General features: G+C 39.4%; 1 protein-coding gene across 1 annotated transcript in view; it reads right to left on the bottom strand.

Moving 5' to 3' along the window:
• The window catches only part of LOC147709194 (uncharacterized), a 575919-nt gene extending 559855 nt beyond the window's left edge, over window positions 1-16064 (bottom strand). The window contains exons 1-2 of the mRNA XM_086925447.1: window positions 15749-16064; window positions 9760-9815 (exon numbers count right to left, since the gene is read on the bottom strand). Of these exons, the coding sequence (XP_086781573.1) occupies window positions 9760-9815; window positions 15749-15789 (97 nt within the window). The 5' untranslated portion in view covers window positions 15790-16064. The remainder of the gene's footprint in view (window positions 1-9759; window positions 9816-15748) is intronic.
• Window positions 16065-16432: the final 368 nt, after the last annotated feature.

Here is a 16432-nt window from a genome sequence, read left to right as displayed (position 1 = left end):
TATATTTAGGAATTAGCATTTTAAAAGCCTTAGAAGGTGACAGAAAAAAACGAAGGTTAGAGCACCCTCTGCCCAAAAGCAATTCTGCAGATACAAAAAAGGGGGGATGCCCTAATACTCCACACGCATCTGGGCAATATCAACAGTAAAAACAGAACTTAATGCGGCGGAATCAATCAAAAATAATAATTTCTAAAAATGAAGGAAACCTTAATTAATCCCTCAAGAGAAATATATTCTCATCAAACCATATATCTTATTAGAAAAGCACTCACAACGGTCCGTGATCCAGATGTTTTGTCTATGTCTATATATTTGTCAACAAAACACAATAGGGCACATTTACAAGCCCTTTGCGCCAGTTTTGCTTCACTTTTAACAAGGGAAAAGTGACGCAAACGTGGCGCAAGGGGCTTGTAAATCTGCCCTAAAATGTCTACACGTACATCAAATGATACTAAAAATATATTATATACAGATTCATTTAACATACAAAAACAATCGAACAATATCTTTTGTCACACAAACAAACAAAATTCTTATTGCCCTAGTTTCTTAAGGGGCTGCGAAAAATAAAAACATTTTGCCAACTATTGTTCGCAACACATATTGAAAAGATAACCCTTGTGTCAACACCTATCGGTGGAATAATAAGTCTGTCAATTTCCTTTGTTAAAGAATCACATTTTTAAGGGCTTCTCTTGTCTATTAGGTTGACGCATTTTGGCCCGTTTCGTCTGGGCTCCATAACAAAACTTGGGACACAAAGGAAACCTAAAACAAATAAAGTACAATCCTCTGTATTTACATATACACAAATACGCAAATCTATACAGGTTTATTCTCATAGGAGATAAGTCACACCACAGGTAAGTCTTACTGAGGTTTACTACAACTAAATTATTTCATTGGGAAACACAGATCATTAATGAGTACAGACCCGCAACCTCATAATTCGTATGTGCTCTGTGTTAGTCTCATCCACGAAACAGCTGAATAGGAGGTACAGGTGATATTGTGTGAGGAAAACATCAGGTAAAAGTTAGACAGGACAACAACTAAAAGGCTATGGAAAGATCTACGATCAATACAAAACGGTCCAAATGACCCAAGCCTCCATCATGCACCTCCCTACGTAACAAAGCCCGAATAGAAAAGTGGAGGCAAATCCAAAGTATATACAATAAATGTACACAAACTGCAAAAAGCTTCTAACCTCTACAAGTTGCCGGTGTGTTACATCAAGAAAGGCACAATAAGCAGCACTTGGGACATACAACTGTTTAGTCTGGAGCTATTCTGAAACAACATAACAAGTACTCATCAGAATATTCAAAAGCTAAAATCGCGACTAAATCATGGAGCCTTAAAAAAACCTCCATGTATACGTACTTTTTGGTGGGTGGTAATGGAATAAGTGATCCTTCACCCCTCCTCAGTAGAAGGGGATGCTGCTGCTCACCCGTAATATTATTTTTGCCTCGGGAGATCTATGAAAATGAGCACGCACAAAGAAAAGGATCTAAGCGGCTCAATCGACATGTGTGAACACACACAAATTTCTAGCATAAGGAAAAAACTTACCGGGGAAATGTATTCCAGGATTGAAGGTCCTCTCTGGCCACAGTGTAAGGCGCCAAAAAATGCATAACGCGGGCAGAAACTTAACTGTGTTTTGAACCTCCTCTGGTAATGGACACTAAAAAAGGACTTAAGGAGACTTTCTATGCAGCCGCTGTTACGGGTTCTACATACTCAGGGCACACTAAAGCCCGACTATCTATTGGGTCAAAATTCCGGACCCCAGGGACATAAAATGGATGGAATATCATGTTAAGCATTGAAAGCGCTACTAAGAAAATGTGAGGCTATCAAGCCCTTCTTACTCGTATTTACAAAGAGGGAACAATATGGTAAATAAAATTAAAAACTAGCGAATAAGAATTAGAAAATAAACAATAATGTATAAACGAAAAAAGGTTAAACAAAAAAAGATTATAGCAAGGATGACCCTTCCAAGTGAAGTATTGCTCAATGTTGCCCTTCACAATTTAAATTTGCAGTTAATATTAAAGTGTCATAATCATCCACAATTCGACATCTTATCAAATTAACAAATGTTAATTTTCATTTACCAGCCGTATATCATGGCACAAGATTAACTAATCCCAAATTAATGTTCGACTGGATGTATGTGTTCTCATAAAAACAACTATTCACATCGTATTTCCAGACAAAGTATGAACATTTTATACTACTCCGATTTTTTTATAACACATGCTGGTCTACAGTATGCGTGTGCACCCCTCATATAACAGCTCATTGTTGTGAAAGGGGCCAGATTTTATCCCTGTCATTAAGGCCTGTGATCGCTGTAGGGTATTTCTCAATTAATCTAGCTTCAAGTCTGTTCAGTCTTGTCTGTGTAGTCTCTTGAGTGACATTTTGAAGTGTAATCAGCCCTGTCCATAGCATATCATTTTCAGTATGGCTGTAATTATGATAATGCTCGACTAATGACCCTACTGGGATTTTACACTTAATCCATGATTTGTGTTGGAGAATTCGATTTTTTATTGGTGGTGTCGTTTGTCCTATATAGTGCCTGTTGCACGGGCACTTTACACAGTAAATAACGTTTTTGTGTTACAGTTCGAGAATGTTTTTTGAAAGTGTTGTTGTCCATTGATGGTAACCTTTTTTGAATCTACTGTAAGTGTACATGTGGCACAATTTTGGCACCTTTGGTGTCCCAGCACTGGGGTTAGACCTACCATTCCTCTCAGATTCTGTCTTTTTTCTTCTGGTTGCGCAGCTCTCACCAGTTGTTGCCGGAGGTTCTTTCCTTTGCAAATGCAAAGAGCGGTTTAAGGAATCCTAAATGGCTTACTATCCTCTAGTTATTCAAGATAATCTTTTTAACTCAGTTAGCTTTTGGATTATATGTGAGCACATATGTCAATTGGGCCATTTCCGGGGTCTCTTTTGGACTAAGTAAATCTTGTCTTGGTGTGTACCAGGCTCTTTTTTTCCTGCCCTCGCTTCCATGTATTGAAGGGCAGGATGAGTGATGTAATATGTGACATCATCAGCAGTGCATTGTGCGGGCATGAGTTATAGTTATCTTAACTAACTATAAAGGCTGAATTTCTCTGGTTTTGTATAAGTGAAATGTCCAACTAACTATAAAGTCCCTGACACCTTTGTTTTTTTTAGTGAATTTGTAAGTTTTTTTATGCTAATTTCTAACTATAACGTCCATGAAACCTATAGTTTTTTCAGAGATTTTCAAAGATTTTTTAAATGCTAATTACTAACTATAACGTCCCTGAAACCTCTGTTTTTTTCAGTGAATTTCTAAGGTTTTTAATGCTAATTTCTAAATATGCCTACATAGGTAGAAACTGTGCAGAAAGATGACGAAAGGTGCAGAAAGAAGTAAGAGAAGTGCAGAAGGAGGCAACAGCAGTCCAGAAAGAGGTAGAAAGTTGCAGAATGAACCAAGGGAAGTGCAGAAAGAACCAACAGAGTCACAGAAAGAGGCCTAATTACAGCAGACTCATACAAAGTAGCCTAATCACTAATCCTTCTCCCATAATGTCTTACACCTCACTTTTCTCTTGAAGGTTCACTATTAGTTGACTGCTTAAAATGTTAGGCCTACCAGCCAAATATAAAACAGCAATCCTAAGCATATCACGGTTGTAAGTCTGACCAAGTTTGTGAAGGTATGCATGCGTGTCTCTGCTTTTACCGAGTGTCATGTTACATAAAAATAAACATAGAAATACTTGAATACCTGTGTTTCAAACAGCGTATTCTGCAAACATGTGTTCTAAAAGGTGTATGTATTTCTTTCTTCTCATAATACAGGGAACATGGGTATTCAATAGTATATTTGAGGGGCTCTATAACACCTATATACATAGGAAATGTCAGACTGTGCAACTGAATGACAGAGCAGAACTGAGAACATTTAACCACCTATAGAAGAAGCTACCCACTTGTAAGATACCATCTTCAGATACATAGCTCATGTCATAATACATATACAAGTAGACATATACCTCAGTCACAAGAGCAAGCAGCCCTTTAAACCTGACAGCTTGAACTTCCCAATTGAGTACATAAAGTTACAGAAAGTGGGGAGAGAAGTACAGAAAGAAGCAAGAGATGTGCAGAAAGAAACAAAAGAAGTGCAGAAAGAAGGAACAGGGGTGCAGAAAGAGGCGAGAGGGGTGGGAAGGAGGGAAGATGGGTACAGAAAGAGGTGAAAGGGGTGAAGAAAGAAGCAAGAGAGGTTCAGAAAGAAACCAAGGAAGTACAGAAATAAGGAACAGAAGTGCAGAAGGAGGCAAGAGGGGTGCAGAAAGAGGGAATAGCGATGCAGAGAGAGGCACGAGGGGTACAGAAATAAGCAAGAGAGATGCAGAAATAAGCAAGAGACGTACAGAAAGAAACAACAAAGGTGCAGAAATATGAATGAGGGGTGGAGAGAGAGGCAAGCGAAGTTCAGACAGAAGCAACAGAGATGCAAAAAAGGGGAAAGCGGGGTGGAGAAAGAGGCAAGAGGGGTGCAGAAAGAAGCAAGAGAGGTGCAGAAAAAACAAAAGAAGGGCAGAAAATAGCAACAGGGGTGCAGAAAGAGGCAAGAGGAGTACAGAAGGAGGGAAGAGGGTGCAGACAGAGGCACGAGGGGTGCAGAAAGAAGCAAGAGAAGTACAGAAAGAAGCAAGAGAAGTGCAATGAGAAGCAACAAATATGCAGAAAGGGGGAAGTAGGATGGAAAAAGAGGCAAAAGGGATACAGAAATGAGCAAGAGAGTTGCATAAATAAACAAATGAAGTGCACAAAGAAGTAGCAACAGTGCAGAAAGTAGCAAGAAGGGAGCAGAAAGAGGCAAAAGAAGGGGTGCAAAAAGAGGGAAAAAGGGTGCGAAAGAGGCACAAGGGGGGCATAAAGAAGCAAGAGGGGTGTAGAAAGAAGCAAGAGAGATGCAGAAAGAAACAAAAGAAGTACAGAACGAAGGAACAAAGGTACAGAAAGAGGCAAGAGGGGTGCAGAAAGAGGGAAGAGTGTGCAGAAAGAGGCACAAGGGTTACATAAAGAAGGGACAGATGCACAGAAAGAAGCCAGAGAAGAGCAGAAAGAAGCAACAGAGATGCAGAAAGGGGGAAAGTTTTAGAGAAAGAGACAAGAGGAGTGCAGAAAGAAGCAAGAGGGGTACAGAAAGAAACAAAAGAAGTGCAGAAAGAAGGAACAGAGTTGCAAAAAGAGGCAAGAGGGGTGCAGAAAGTGGAAAGAGGGGTGCAGAAAAAGGCAAGAGGAGTACAAAAAGAGGGATAAGGGGTGCAGAAAGACGCACTAGGGGTTCAGAAAGAAGCAAGAGAGACGCAGAAAGAAGCTAGAAAAAATGCAGAAAGAGGCAACAGGAATGCAGAAAGATAGTGGATGGGTGTAGAAAGAGCTAAGGGGTACAGAAAGAAGTGAGAGGTGCAGAAATACAAAGGAAGTACAGAAAGAAGGAAAAGAAATGCAGAAAGAGGCAAGAGGAGTGCGGGAAGAGGGGTGTGAAAGAGGCACAAGGGGTGCAGAAAGAAGCAAGAGAGGTGCAGAAAGAAGCAGCAGGGGTACAGAAAGAGGGAAGAAGTATGGAGAAAGAAACAAGAGAAGTGGAGAAAAAAACAACAGAGATGCAGAAAAGGGGGAAGGGGTGCAGAAAGAACCTAGAGAGGTGCAGTAAGAAACAAAAGAAGTGCAGAAAAAAACAGAGGTGCAGAAAGAGGCAGAAGTGGTGCAGAAAGAGAGAAGAGGGGTACAGAAAAAGGAAAGAGAGGTGCACAAAGAGGTGAAAGGGGTGCACAAAGAAGCAAGTGAGGTGCAGAAAGAGGCAACAGAGGTACAGAAGGAGGCAAGAGAGGCATAGAAAGAAGCAAGAGTGGCTTGCACACCATTAGTACCAATTTAACATCCACACTTAGCAATAAGTAACAGGTGACCGTTCTAGGTTTGCAAAGGACCTTCCACCATGCTGTAACACTTGTCGCTGCATTTTTGTAAACGTTTGAGCAATTTGAGCTAGAAACAAGGCTTTTTTTGTTTAAATCTGCAGATTAGGCAGCAGATGATGGATTATGTGGCTATTGTGGAAAATGTATAATTATGTGAAAGTCGGTGCAGCCAAATAGTTGCATAATTCCAGTGGCCCTGCTCATACCTCCTTCTAGGTCTGGAAGTGCTCCTCAGTGATTCCTACTTTTGTCTCATTGAGTTCATAGTTTAGATTCTATGGAAACGAGGAAGACTAAACCTGAGCTTATCACTCCACAACACAGACTACAATACCACATAATTACTCTCAATGACACATAATTCCACACCACATCATTCCCATACACTAGATACTACATACTGTCTATCCACATAATTTCACTGCACAACATCCCACTTAATTCCACTACACACAACGTACATTGATGATTTATTCATCATAGACGATGGGACAGAGGAATCAGCTAGAGAGTTTGTCACAGTATTAAACACCAATGACCTCAATCTAAAATTTACCGGAGAAGAGGGAAATACAACAGTGAACTTTCTAGATTTAAAGGTCTTTGTATCTGAGTGGAGACTTTGCACCATCTTATACAGAAAGCCCACAGCAGTCAACTACGTTTTACATGCCAGCAGTGTCATCTGGATAAACTAATCAATAGCATGCCGTATGGCGCACTGTTGCAGATAAAAAGGAATTGCACCAGAGAGTGTGATTTCCAAGCAGCAGCCACGGAATGTGCAGCCAGATTTCAAACACAGGGTTACTGTACTGAAGTTCTATTGAGTGCCAACATGAAAGTAGACACTAAGTCCAGAACATAACTGATCTGTGGGGTATCCATCACCAAACAGAAAAAAGAGCAAACAAGATTGTCTCAATCTAATGATTGTAGAATGATCACAAACTACTCTAGTAATGCCAATGAATAAAGACGGGCATTGAGGAAAGGCTGGCATATCCTTAAACTAGATCCAATCATAGGGGAGGGTCTGACTAGATCCTCCTTATTGTCGTTCAGAAGGCATGATCTTTGGAAGATCAGTTGGTGCAAAGCCACTATACTAAAGAGAGCAGTGATTCTAGTTTTGGCCAGATAAAAGGTGTGTTCCTTTGCAAAAAGTGCAAGGCGTGTAAGACCAGTAATACGGTCTTGTTGTATGAGGTACCTGGACTGAAAACTCCAAGAAAAATAGGGAAATTCATGAACTGCAACACCAGCCACACAGTATACTGTTTAATATGTCCGTGTGGACTAAGGTACATTGGTAGAACCATACACCTCACCGAAATAAGGATTTTGGAACACTTGAGAGCCATCGCTACTAAAGATGTCACATAACTGGTGGCTCGACATTTCGAAAGTCATCATAGCAGCAATAGGGATCTCAAACTCCAGAGAGTAGAGTCCAGATATAATATAGATATTCAATCAAAAATACCCAATGGACTTAACAGAGGGGAGGAATTGGACATATATCTTTAAGGTAGTAGTGTTAGGTTCTGGATTGTGAATGTTTGTAAATATTGGCACCATGAAATGAAGGGTCTTTACGCTTTCTTTTGTCTCTTTTCTTTAATTTTGTTTTCTTTTTAGTTGGTGGAAATGAATATTTAATTGATGTATAGTGATGTTTCATTATACATGTTTGGCACAGGATATGCCCATCTTGGGCCCAATCATGAAAAATATTCAGAATTGCCTATAACAATCAAATACTTGAGATAGATTAACGAAACGTGTTCAGTAAAGCCCATCCAGGACAAGACAATTGTTCTTGACCGCATGAATTTAATAATGACAACATGATCAAAAGAATTAATTTTGCATGTTATAGATGGCGGAAATGTTTTTGTATCTATCAGGATAGTCCTTTGTTTATTTTGATTCTACTCAAACCACCAATGAACTGCAAGTGTATATTTAAATGACATTGTCTTGAGGTGCCGATTGATATTTAAAAAGGCAGTTGCTGAAACTCGTCCTGTGTGCAACAAACCCTAATAAAATCTCGGTTAGAAGCTCCTGTGAGTGGTGTACTTTAATGTAACATTATTTTCGATGGGGTTCCTTCTAAACTCTCCAGCTCCATTGTTTTCTATGGGAGAGTGTTTGGGTTTTGCAGTATCATTGGTTGGCCATGTGAGATACTGAACTTACCATTGCTTCTTTTTGGCAGTAGCAACTTATATTATTAAATTAGGCCCCACCCCCTGTTTCAGTTGAGTATCTTTACACTTGTAAATGGTTAAAAGGCAAAAAGGAGTAAAGTTACTCAGAAGTGTACAGGCAAAAATGTATAACTTACTCACAAGTTTAAGTTACTTTTATGAATAGCACCATGTGTGAATCATGTATATATGTGTTTAAGTTTGTTTGTATGTTTCACGTTCAACATGTTTCAACATGACGTCTCCAACAGACAGTTACACCTAAAAATAGTGAGATCTAGTACCTTTGCCAATGCTTGTTTCTCTGTCGTTATTTCTATAACAAATTCGATCAATTTTTAAACATTCAATTTTGTACTTTCTATCCATAGTCACTAAAGTGTGACTTGACTTTTGCAGTGATATTTTTAAGTTTTAACTAACTCTATTCAGACATTTAGGCTATTGAATGCATTTCTGTTTACCCAGTTGTTGACCAATATTACATATATTTTTCTTTTGAAGTAAGCCTTCCTTCATGATCAGGCTACCAAGGATTTGCCAATGGATTTGTTACAGAAACCAGGTGAACCGTATGGTGAGAAGATTATGGCCTTGTTCAAGCTCAGGTGCAGCTTACATCAAAAGTATGGTCTCTCTTCACTATCGCTTTTATGTTAGTTCTAGTTTTATTGAGAGATTTTAACTGTGTGTTTGTCTTGTGTTAGGCAAAAACCCTGACTGTGGGTTACTGCAGATCTGCACCTTCTGATTGTCATCTGTGAATTCATTCCTCAAAGCCCGTCCCCTTCTGGATTTTATATTTTTTTTATATTCAGACATCTACTTTATCAATTTAATTTAATTTTAAATGCATTGGATACCAACCAACAAAGAAAATTGGGCCCGACTTATGGTTAGGTGGACAGCATGTCATTTGTCATAATGGGGACCCCGTCTAGAATACTAGAATATAACATTATGAGATCACTGTAAACTCAGTGGTGATCTCTGTGAGAAATCACAGTCACATAGAGTGCTCTGAAGGTACTACAAGTTTGGTGTTGGCCACATACTGTTTCACAGCCATTCATTAAATTGTTTGTTTTTCATAAACAAACCCCTAAAGCAAATGTTTCATTGTGAAAAACAGAAAGAAATATTGACCCCCACACCCTAGGAGTTTTATCCCCGGGGTGTATGGGGGTCATTACTTTTTTTCTAGCCGTGACTACCCAATTTTTCCTGAATGTGATGGACTGAAAAAAGGCATCAGCTCTCAACAGAACTGGTGAGCTTTTGTCCTTACTCCATTTTCCCTACTCCATTGAGCTGTTGAAGTAAGCTTTCCAATTTTGAAGCCAAAGGGGGCACCACCATTGGACAGCTAACAGCCCACCTGACTCTTTATGGAGGGGCGAACAGAGGGATTAGGTGACAATAAGTACCCTATCCACCACATTTTTATTCAGGCCCTTTTTATCTTAAATACGTGTGCCAGTTTATCTCTTTACATAGTTACAGCATCTACAGAAATAGCATTTTTTACCCACCTGCAGACGTCAGGCATCCCATCAAGCAGAGCCATGCCCACCACCGATAGATTGACCTAAGTATAAAAAAAATCAGATGGTTAATACAATTATCAATGTAAGCAATTTAGGCAAACTATTTTGACAAGCTTAAAAATGTAGTGTTACATAACTCTCTGGAGTCACTAGACTTCTTTTCATTTCCAAATTGTTATATCACTAAATGTATTGTGAAAAATACGAGGCTCATTCACAAAGAAATTGTGTATATCATAAAGTAGTATTCTGTAAAATAGTAATTACTGTTACCTATTTGCACTTTTACTAATAGGGTTTTGAATGTTTCAGGGGCGAATAGCAAAGGCATGTAAATTGCAGTGCCACTTCCCATACTCATGCTTTAATCCATACACTCCAAAGATGGAACATGATCTACAATACACTGGATTCAATTCTCAAAAGCATTTCATAGTACAGGGAGTAGTACTATGAGAGTACTGCTTTATACACTCTTACATGCATTTTTGAATCACCCCCCATATCTTGCAAATTTAAGTGTAAGCACGTTTATGAATTGTGTACAACATTTATGTTTTTCCTGTTTTAATCCTATGTTTTGGGGTCAATTTTCGAAGGGTTGAAACAGTACTTCAAAGAGTACTAATAGAGTTCTACTTTGCATACTCTACAATCCTCTTTCATGCTTTCCCCCTTAGGTTTTATGTTAGTCACAAATCAAAAACTCTAAGGTTGGAGGTGATTGGTTCAACTTCCTATATATTGGAAGAGGAGTAACTGTAGCCCTTTGCTGGAGTAGAACCTCATACAATGATAGAGTAGAAAGTGTCATATTGAAGTTTGTAAATACCCACAAACTCATAAATTTCAAGTCAAATCAAGTGTTAATCTGACCACCCTTCCTCTTTTGTGCTGTTTTTAGATTTCTGCTCACAGAGAAAGCAGTAAAACATTTACAGTTGTCAGAAATCCTTCTGTATGTCCTGACATAAGCAAATCATGCCATTTTTGGTCATAAATGCACGCTAATTGACGAAAATGGCTTTATGAACCGGGTTCATTCTCTGTAAACACAACAGTTTAGATGTTTAGGCTGTATTAAATCACATTCCAAACATCCCCGATCTAACAATTAATTAAAGTTCTGTGTCACTGAATGATTGTCCCAAATACAGCGTGAGGGCAAGTTTAATGTACCAGGATAAATTTAACGATCCAAGGTATTTACATGAAATGCTTACCAACCAAATACATTTTTGGCACTAACGCATATAGTGGCCATATTGTAATGGTGGTTCTGATGTTTATTTAAAACTCTGTTACAAGAAGCCTCTGGGTATCCACTTGTATGTACAACGGCCGTTTGGAAGGGTTTGGCTTTGCCAATACTTCTAACGCAATTTAACAAACATTGGCAAAGCCAAAAGTAAGATCTGTATCAGGGGCAAACAAGCAATAGAAATGCCAGTGGGTGGTACCCTCTATCCAAAAATGGAACACATTTACTTTGCCAATGCTTCCTAAAGAAGCACTGGCATTTACATTTCCATGCCCTTCAAAAGCTGCAATTGGCACTTTCCCAATGCAGGCTAAGTGATATTGTACGGTTATGGAATATTTTGCAATACGATCTGCCTCAACAGTGGCAAAAGGCATGTTCCCATTCCCACAAAATTGAGGATGGTGAATTGTACTCAAATCACATGCATATGGAACTCTTGTGATTATGGGATGCACCTTGGTGTGCCTTTCTCAGTCTGTTTATTTCTGTGATCATCTGCTTGAGTACGTATGCGTGAGGACATAGCTCTACCGCAAAAGACAAATGTTCATTGTTCACATTCCCTTGCCCTCTGCCCTCAATTCTTCCTAGACTACTAGCATAACTCTGAAATGCCAGTGTTCAGGGTGGGGAACAAGTATCATCACCCCTTTAACTCACTGTGAGCCTACAAATAGGAAGCCTGTGGCCTAAGACCAAACAGTAACCTTGATGGCTACAAACAGTCAGCCTGTATCTTTGCGTATTTCCTGTACAGGCATTTTTATCCAAGGGACATTATGAATGTTTTGTGTTCTGTTCATAAGTGACAAAACATTAGTCCATACTAATATAATAAAGAGAGAGCCCAAACCTTTGAGGCGGGTAATCTCAGGAACCACAGCACCAATCACAACACCCAATACAGCATTGGAAAGGGCAGTTGCTGCAGAAGAACATAGGCTATGCAGACGCCCACCATATGCATTTAAAAGGTAAAAGAACCGTGCCAGCAAAGTAGTCCCTTGTGGGCGTGTCTGCTTTGTGCTGTGGGCGTGTGCTGGGGCGTGACAAACGCTGTGGGCACGTGGTACGTTCCGCCCTTCATGCCATGTCTCATATCATGTGCTAATCCCACCCTGCTCCCTTTAAATACCCCTGCACCCCATAATCATAACCCACCCTTACTCCTTAAAATACCCCAACACCCTTAAACACTAACCCATCTTAACCCTATAAAAATACCCTGTACCCCAAAACCCAAACCTATCCCTAAACCCACAAAATACCCCAGCACCCCAAAACCCAAACCTAGCCCTGAACCCTATGAATACCCCTGTACCTCAAACCCCAAACCTACCCCTGAACCCTAAAAATACCCCTGTACCCCAAAACCCAAACCTAGCCCTGAACCCTAAAAATACCACTGTACCCCAAAACCCAAACCTACCCCTGAACCCTAAAATACCCCTGTACCCCAAAACCCAAACCTAGCCCTGAACCCTTAAAATACCCCTGTACCCCAAAACCCAAACCTACCCCCGAACCCTAAAAATACCCCTATACCCCAAAACCCAAACCTAGACCTGAACCCTAAAAATACCCTTGTACCCCAAAACCTATACCTATCCCTAAACCCTAAAACTACCCCTGTACCCCATAACCCAAAACTATATCTAAACCCTTGAAATACCCAAACACCCCAAAACATATACCTCAGTACCCCAAAACATATACCCCTTTACCCATACTTACCGTATCCAAACATTTTAAAAAAACATGCTTTTACCATCCATGCACTTACAACGAATTTCGTTGTAAATATATGCATGGTAAAAGCATATAAAATGTAATGCCATGCGTTATAATGGCATTGCGGAGTCATGGTACTTTCGTAATGAAAGTATGTGGAGTGGTGGTATGCGGAAAGAAAGTTGCGGAATAATGGGTGTTTACCCTCCCCCGGTAAGTACATTGGTGGCACGGCGGCCCACATCTCCAGCAACATACTCATATTTTTTCACCACACATTTGAAAAATGCACAGGTCTCTCTCATTGATGGCCAGCACCGACATACACTTTTAGACACACCTCCCGCCACAAGTTCTAGAATTGCGAACTTTAGAGCTGGGGAGCTATGTTCGAATCTCGGCATCAGCTCAACATCCTGTGATTTCAGGCAAATCGCTTTGTCTCCCCGTGCCTACCACAAATGAATGTGTTCTTCTGTAAAGTAAATTGTGCTCATGCCATGTTGTCGAGTTCGCGCTATATAATATTGCAAGGAAAAATAAAGTAGGGAAACTCAAGTTCACACACTACTGAACGCGCACTCTTAAGTGCATTAGCAGTGCACTGTGAATCAGAGCGTTTCACAGGCCTGTCCCAGATAAGAAATGCTATCAAAACGAAATCCTACAAAACAATAGACTACTGGCAGGCAGCAATTCATACCCGGACAACGTCGGGACGGGCTGCTAGTGTTAATATAAATTAGGTCTTTGGAATAAGGCTCCAGATGAATGAAGATGGTGTTAAATGACTTCAAAAGTACAACACATATTCTTCAGTAAAGGGATGAGCCTGTGTTTAGGCTGGCTCAGGTTGACCTTGGTTGAATATGCTACAGCACTTTGACTGTGGGCATCCCTAAGTCCACTGTTGCATCTCATGTAGGGTATCTAAAGGCCTGGGCACCTTTCAACGTCAATTTTTGATGCTGGGGTAGGGGACTTTAGCCATTCATCTTTTTGGACATTACAGCTCCTCTTTTTTGGTTTCCTCTTCGAAAAGACATAATAGTTTACCTTTTTGCCGTGTAGAGTCAATATTTTATTGGATCCCATCAGTGTTGGTACCTAATCTCCTCATTTCACACCAAATGTTTTTTGGCTAAATGCCAGTTTTCATGACAGTGGATTATTGAAGACAAATAACCAAAATATGGCATGTGGCTATCATAGTGCAGCAACAAGTAAATTGATTCTGCCTTCCTAGGTATTTTTCAGCAGAGGTTTAAATTGTGTAAATTCAAAACTGAAGAAAAACCCTCAGCCTATTTAATATATAATCCATGGTTTCATTTAATAATATGTGGCTAAATGTTGTCTGAAGTTCTGTGTAGTTAACACACAATGTAATAAAAAAATCAGAACTTTTTCTAACAGCTTGAAAACATTCACTTGTGGGTATCTCAGTATTTTCACGCAACACAGAGTGAAAATGGATAGGGAAATTTAGTGATGTTCATTTAACCTTATTGGGGTAGTGCAACCATCACAGTGACTAGTGGCCCTTTGGAAGACGGGTTGCCAGGCTTGATGTTTCAGTGGCAGAGCAAGCTTAGGCTCTGTCGTTCAAAACATAGAGCTACCCCCAATTCTCTGTAAATCATGGAAAACATCACATTTGACAGAGCAGTAAAATTGTTGCTTTATGACAGTCTTTCCACTTCACCTCGCACGAAATGGCCACAATATTTGTTTTTATGCCTCAAACTTCCACTACTCTCTAGATTACTCTACTTTTACCATTTTGTCTACTATCAATATGATGTTGTTCAATTGTCATCAATACTCTCTGTAGAATTTTTTTTGTTGACTTCACTCATTTTGAAAAGTAGTCTCCTCCAAAAGGAAGTGTTGGCTTTTCTTTGACGGTTATTGCTGCCAATATGTTGTTCTACTGGCATAATTGTGTAAATGGAAAAAATTGTACCTACTCTGGAAATTGACCACCTATTTAGAGCGACAAATTCCGAGCTTATGATTGTGAAGTAACCTAAGACTTAATTTCAGATGTAGAGTTTCAAATACCAGTCCCCAGCCCAAGAGATGTTCTGAGACTTAGCTGTAGATGTGAAATTTCAAATACCTATCCTCAGATAATAGGACATAGTGAGACTTAACAGCAGAAAGACAGAATCAAATATCAGTCTTCAACCCATATGACTTTGAATACTTCACCCTGTATGATGAGTTTCAAATACTAATCCTCAAACAATGAGACTTTCTGAGACCTGTCATCAGATGTAGATTTGTAAAAAAAACAATTGATAAACAATGCGACTTTCTTGAACTTGACCGCGGATTTAGGCTCCAAAGCAACAAAACTTTCTAAGACATAAACTGAAATTTAGAGTTTCAAATAACAATCCCCAACCCATAAGACTTAACCTCATAAGGAGAACCTCAATCACCAGTGCTCAAACCATGAGAATTTCTAAAACCTAACTTCAGATTTGGAATTTTACATACCAATACTCAACTTTTTGAGACTTAACTTCAAATTAAGTGGCTAAAATACCAAACATCAACCAATGCAGTTTTTTCTACTCCCTCGGGTGATGATTATGCAGATTCATCTTTCTCACCAGCTACGTTACCTACATAACAGCACATCCACTAAAAAAAAAGGAATTAGCTAAAAAAAACACCCTTGAATTCTGAGTACGACACAGGTGAAACACCCCACAATGGGCTAAGCACTAGCTGTTGAAATATATGCATGACATACAAGTCATTGAATCAGTCCCCAGCAGGATTAACAGCCCATAAGCCTTCTGGAATAATACATTTGATAACTTTCCTTTGGGTGATAGTAGCAGCAATTATTCACAGACCTATCAAACCGCAGAACTGTGATTACTTGGACTATATAAAACAAGGTGTCATTAGAGAGGATGTTTTCTCCAAAAAAACTCTACATTGTACAATACATCATTTCCTTACCAAGGGGTCACATTCCTTATGATTCTCAGCCTTAGTTTCATTGTTCCACAACAGAATTTCCAACTGTCAAAGTGATAAGGAAAAGCAAATCGCAGGCAACGATCCTTGCAGAGGTAGAAGCCATCAGATAGAGTGGGGGAAGTGTGTCAAAGAGCATCTGTTGAACTTTGGTAGCATTGGATTTTTGAAGGTGGTATCATACTTAATTCAGAGCACATGTCGTCATGTGAAAGATTGCACCCAAACCTTTTCTTCCTTGTTGATTTGCTCAGCTGCAGTTTCAGTCAGATCACAAACCTCACCTTTGGAGACGTTATATCCTCAACTGTAAGACAAAATGAAAGTCTGTTCATTTGCAATAGTTGATAAGAGCAATAATCAGAAACATGAAGTTTGAGCAGGCTGCTGAAGTGGTATTCAACTACATTAATTTACATTTAATGCTGTCTATTCCGAAAGTTTGTGGATTTGAGATCTGCTTGAATGTCACAGTTGTTATTTGTTGGGAGCAAGCCAACTGGTGAAAACTGTGATCTGAGAAGTTAAATAATACTCTAAATATCACATAATGATTCATAGAATCATAATTAGTCTAATTTTACAAATTTAAAGTAGGCCATGAATGGTGAAAATCCTCTATTACAAGCAACACTCGACATTATGAAACAAAAAATGCTTATGCTG

This window comes from Lissotriton vulgaris, chromosome 6, assembly GCF_964263255.1.
Source record: "Lissotriton vulgaris chromosome 6, aLisVul1.2, whole genome shotgun sequence".
Classification (NCBI taxonomy): Eukaryota; Metazoa; Chordata; class Amphibia; order Caudata; family Salamandridae; genus Lissotriton; species Lissotriton vulgaris.
Note: the sequence above shows the minus strand (reverse complement) of the source record. Positions and strands in the feature narration are given on the sequence as shown.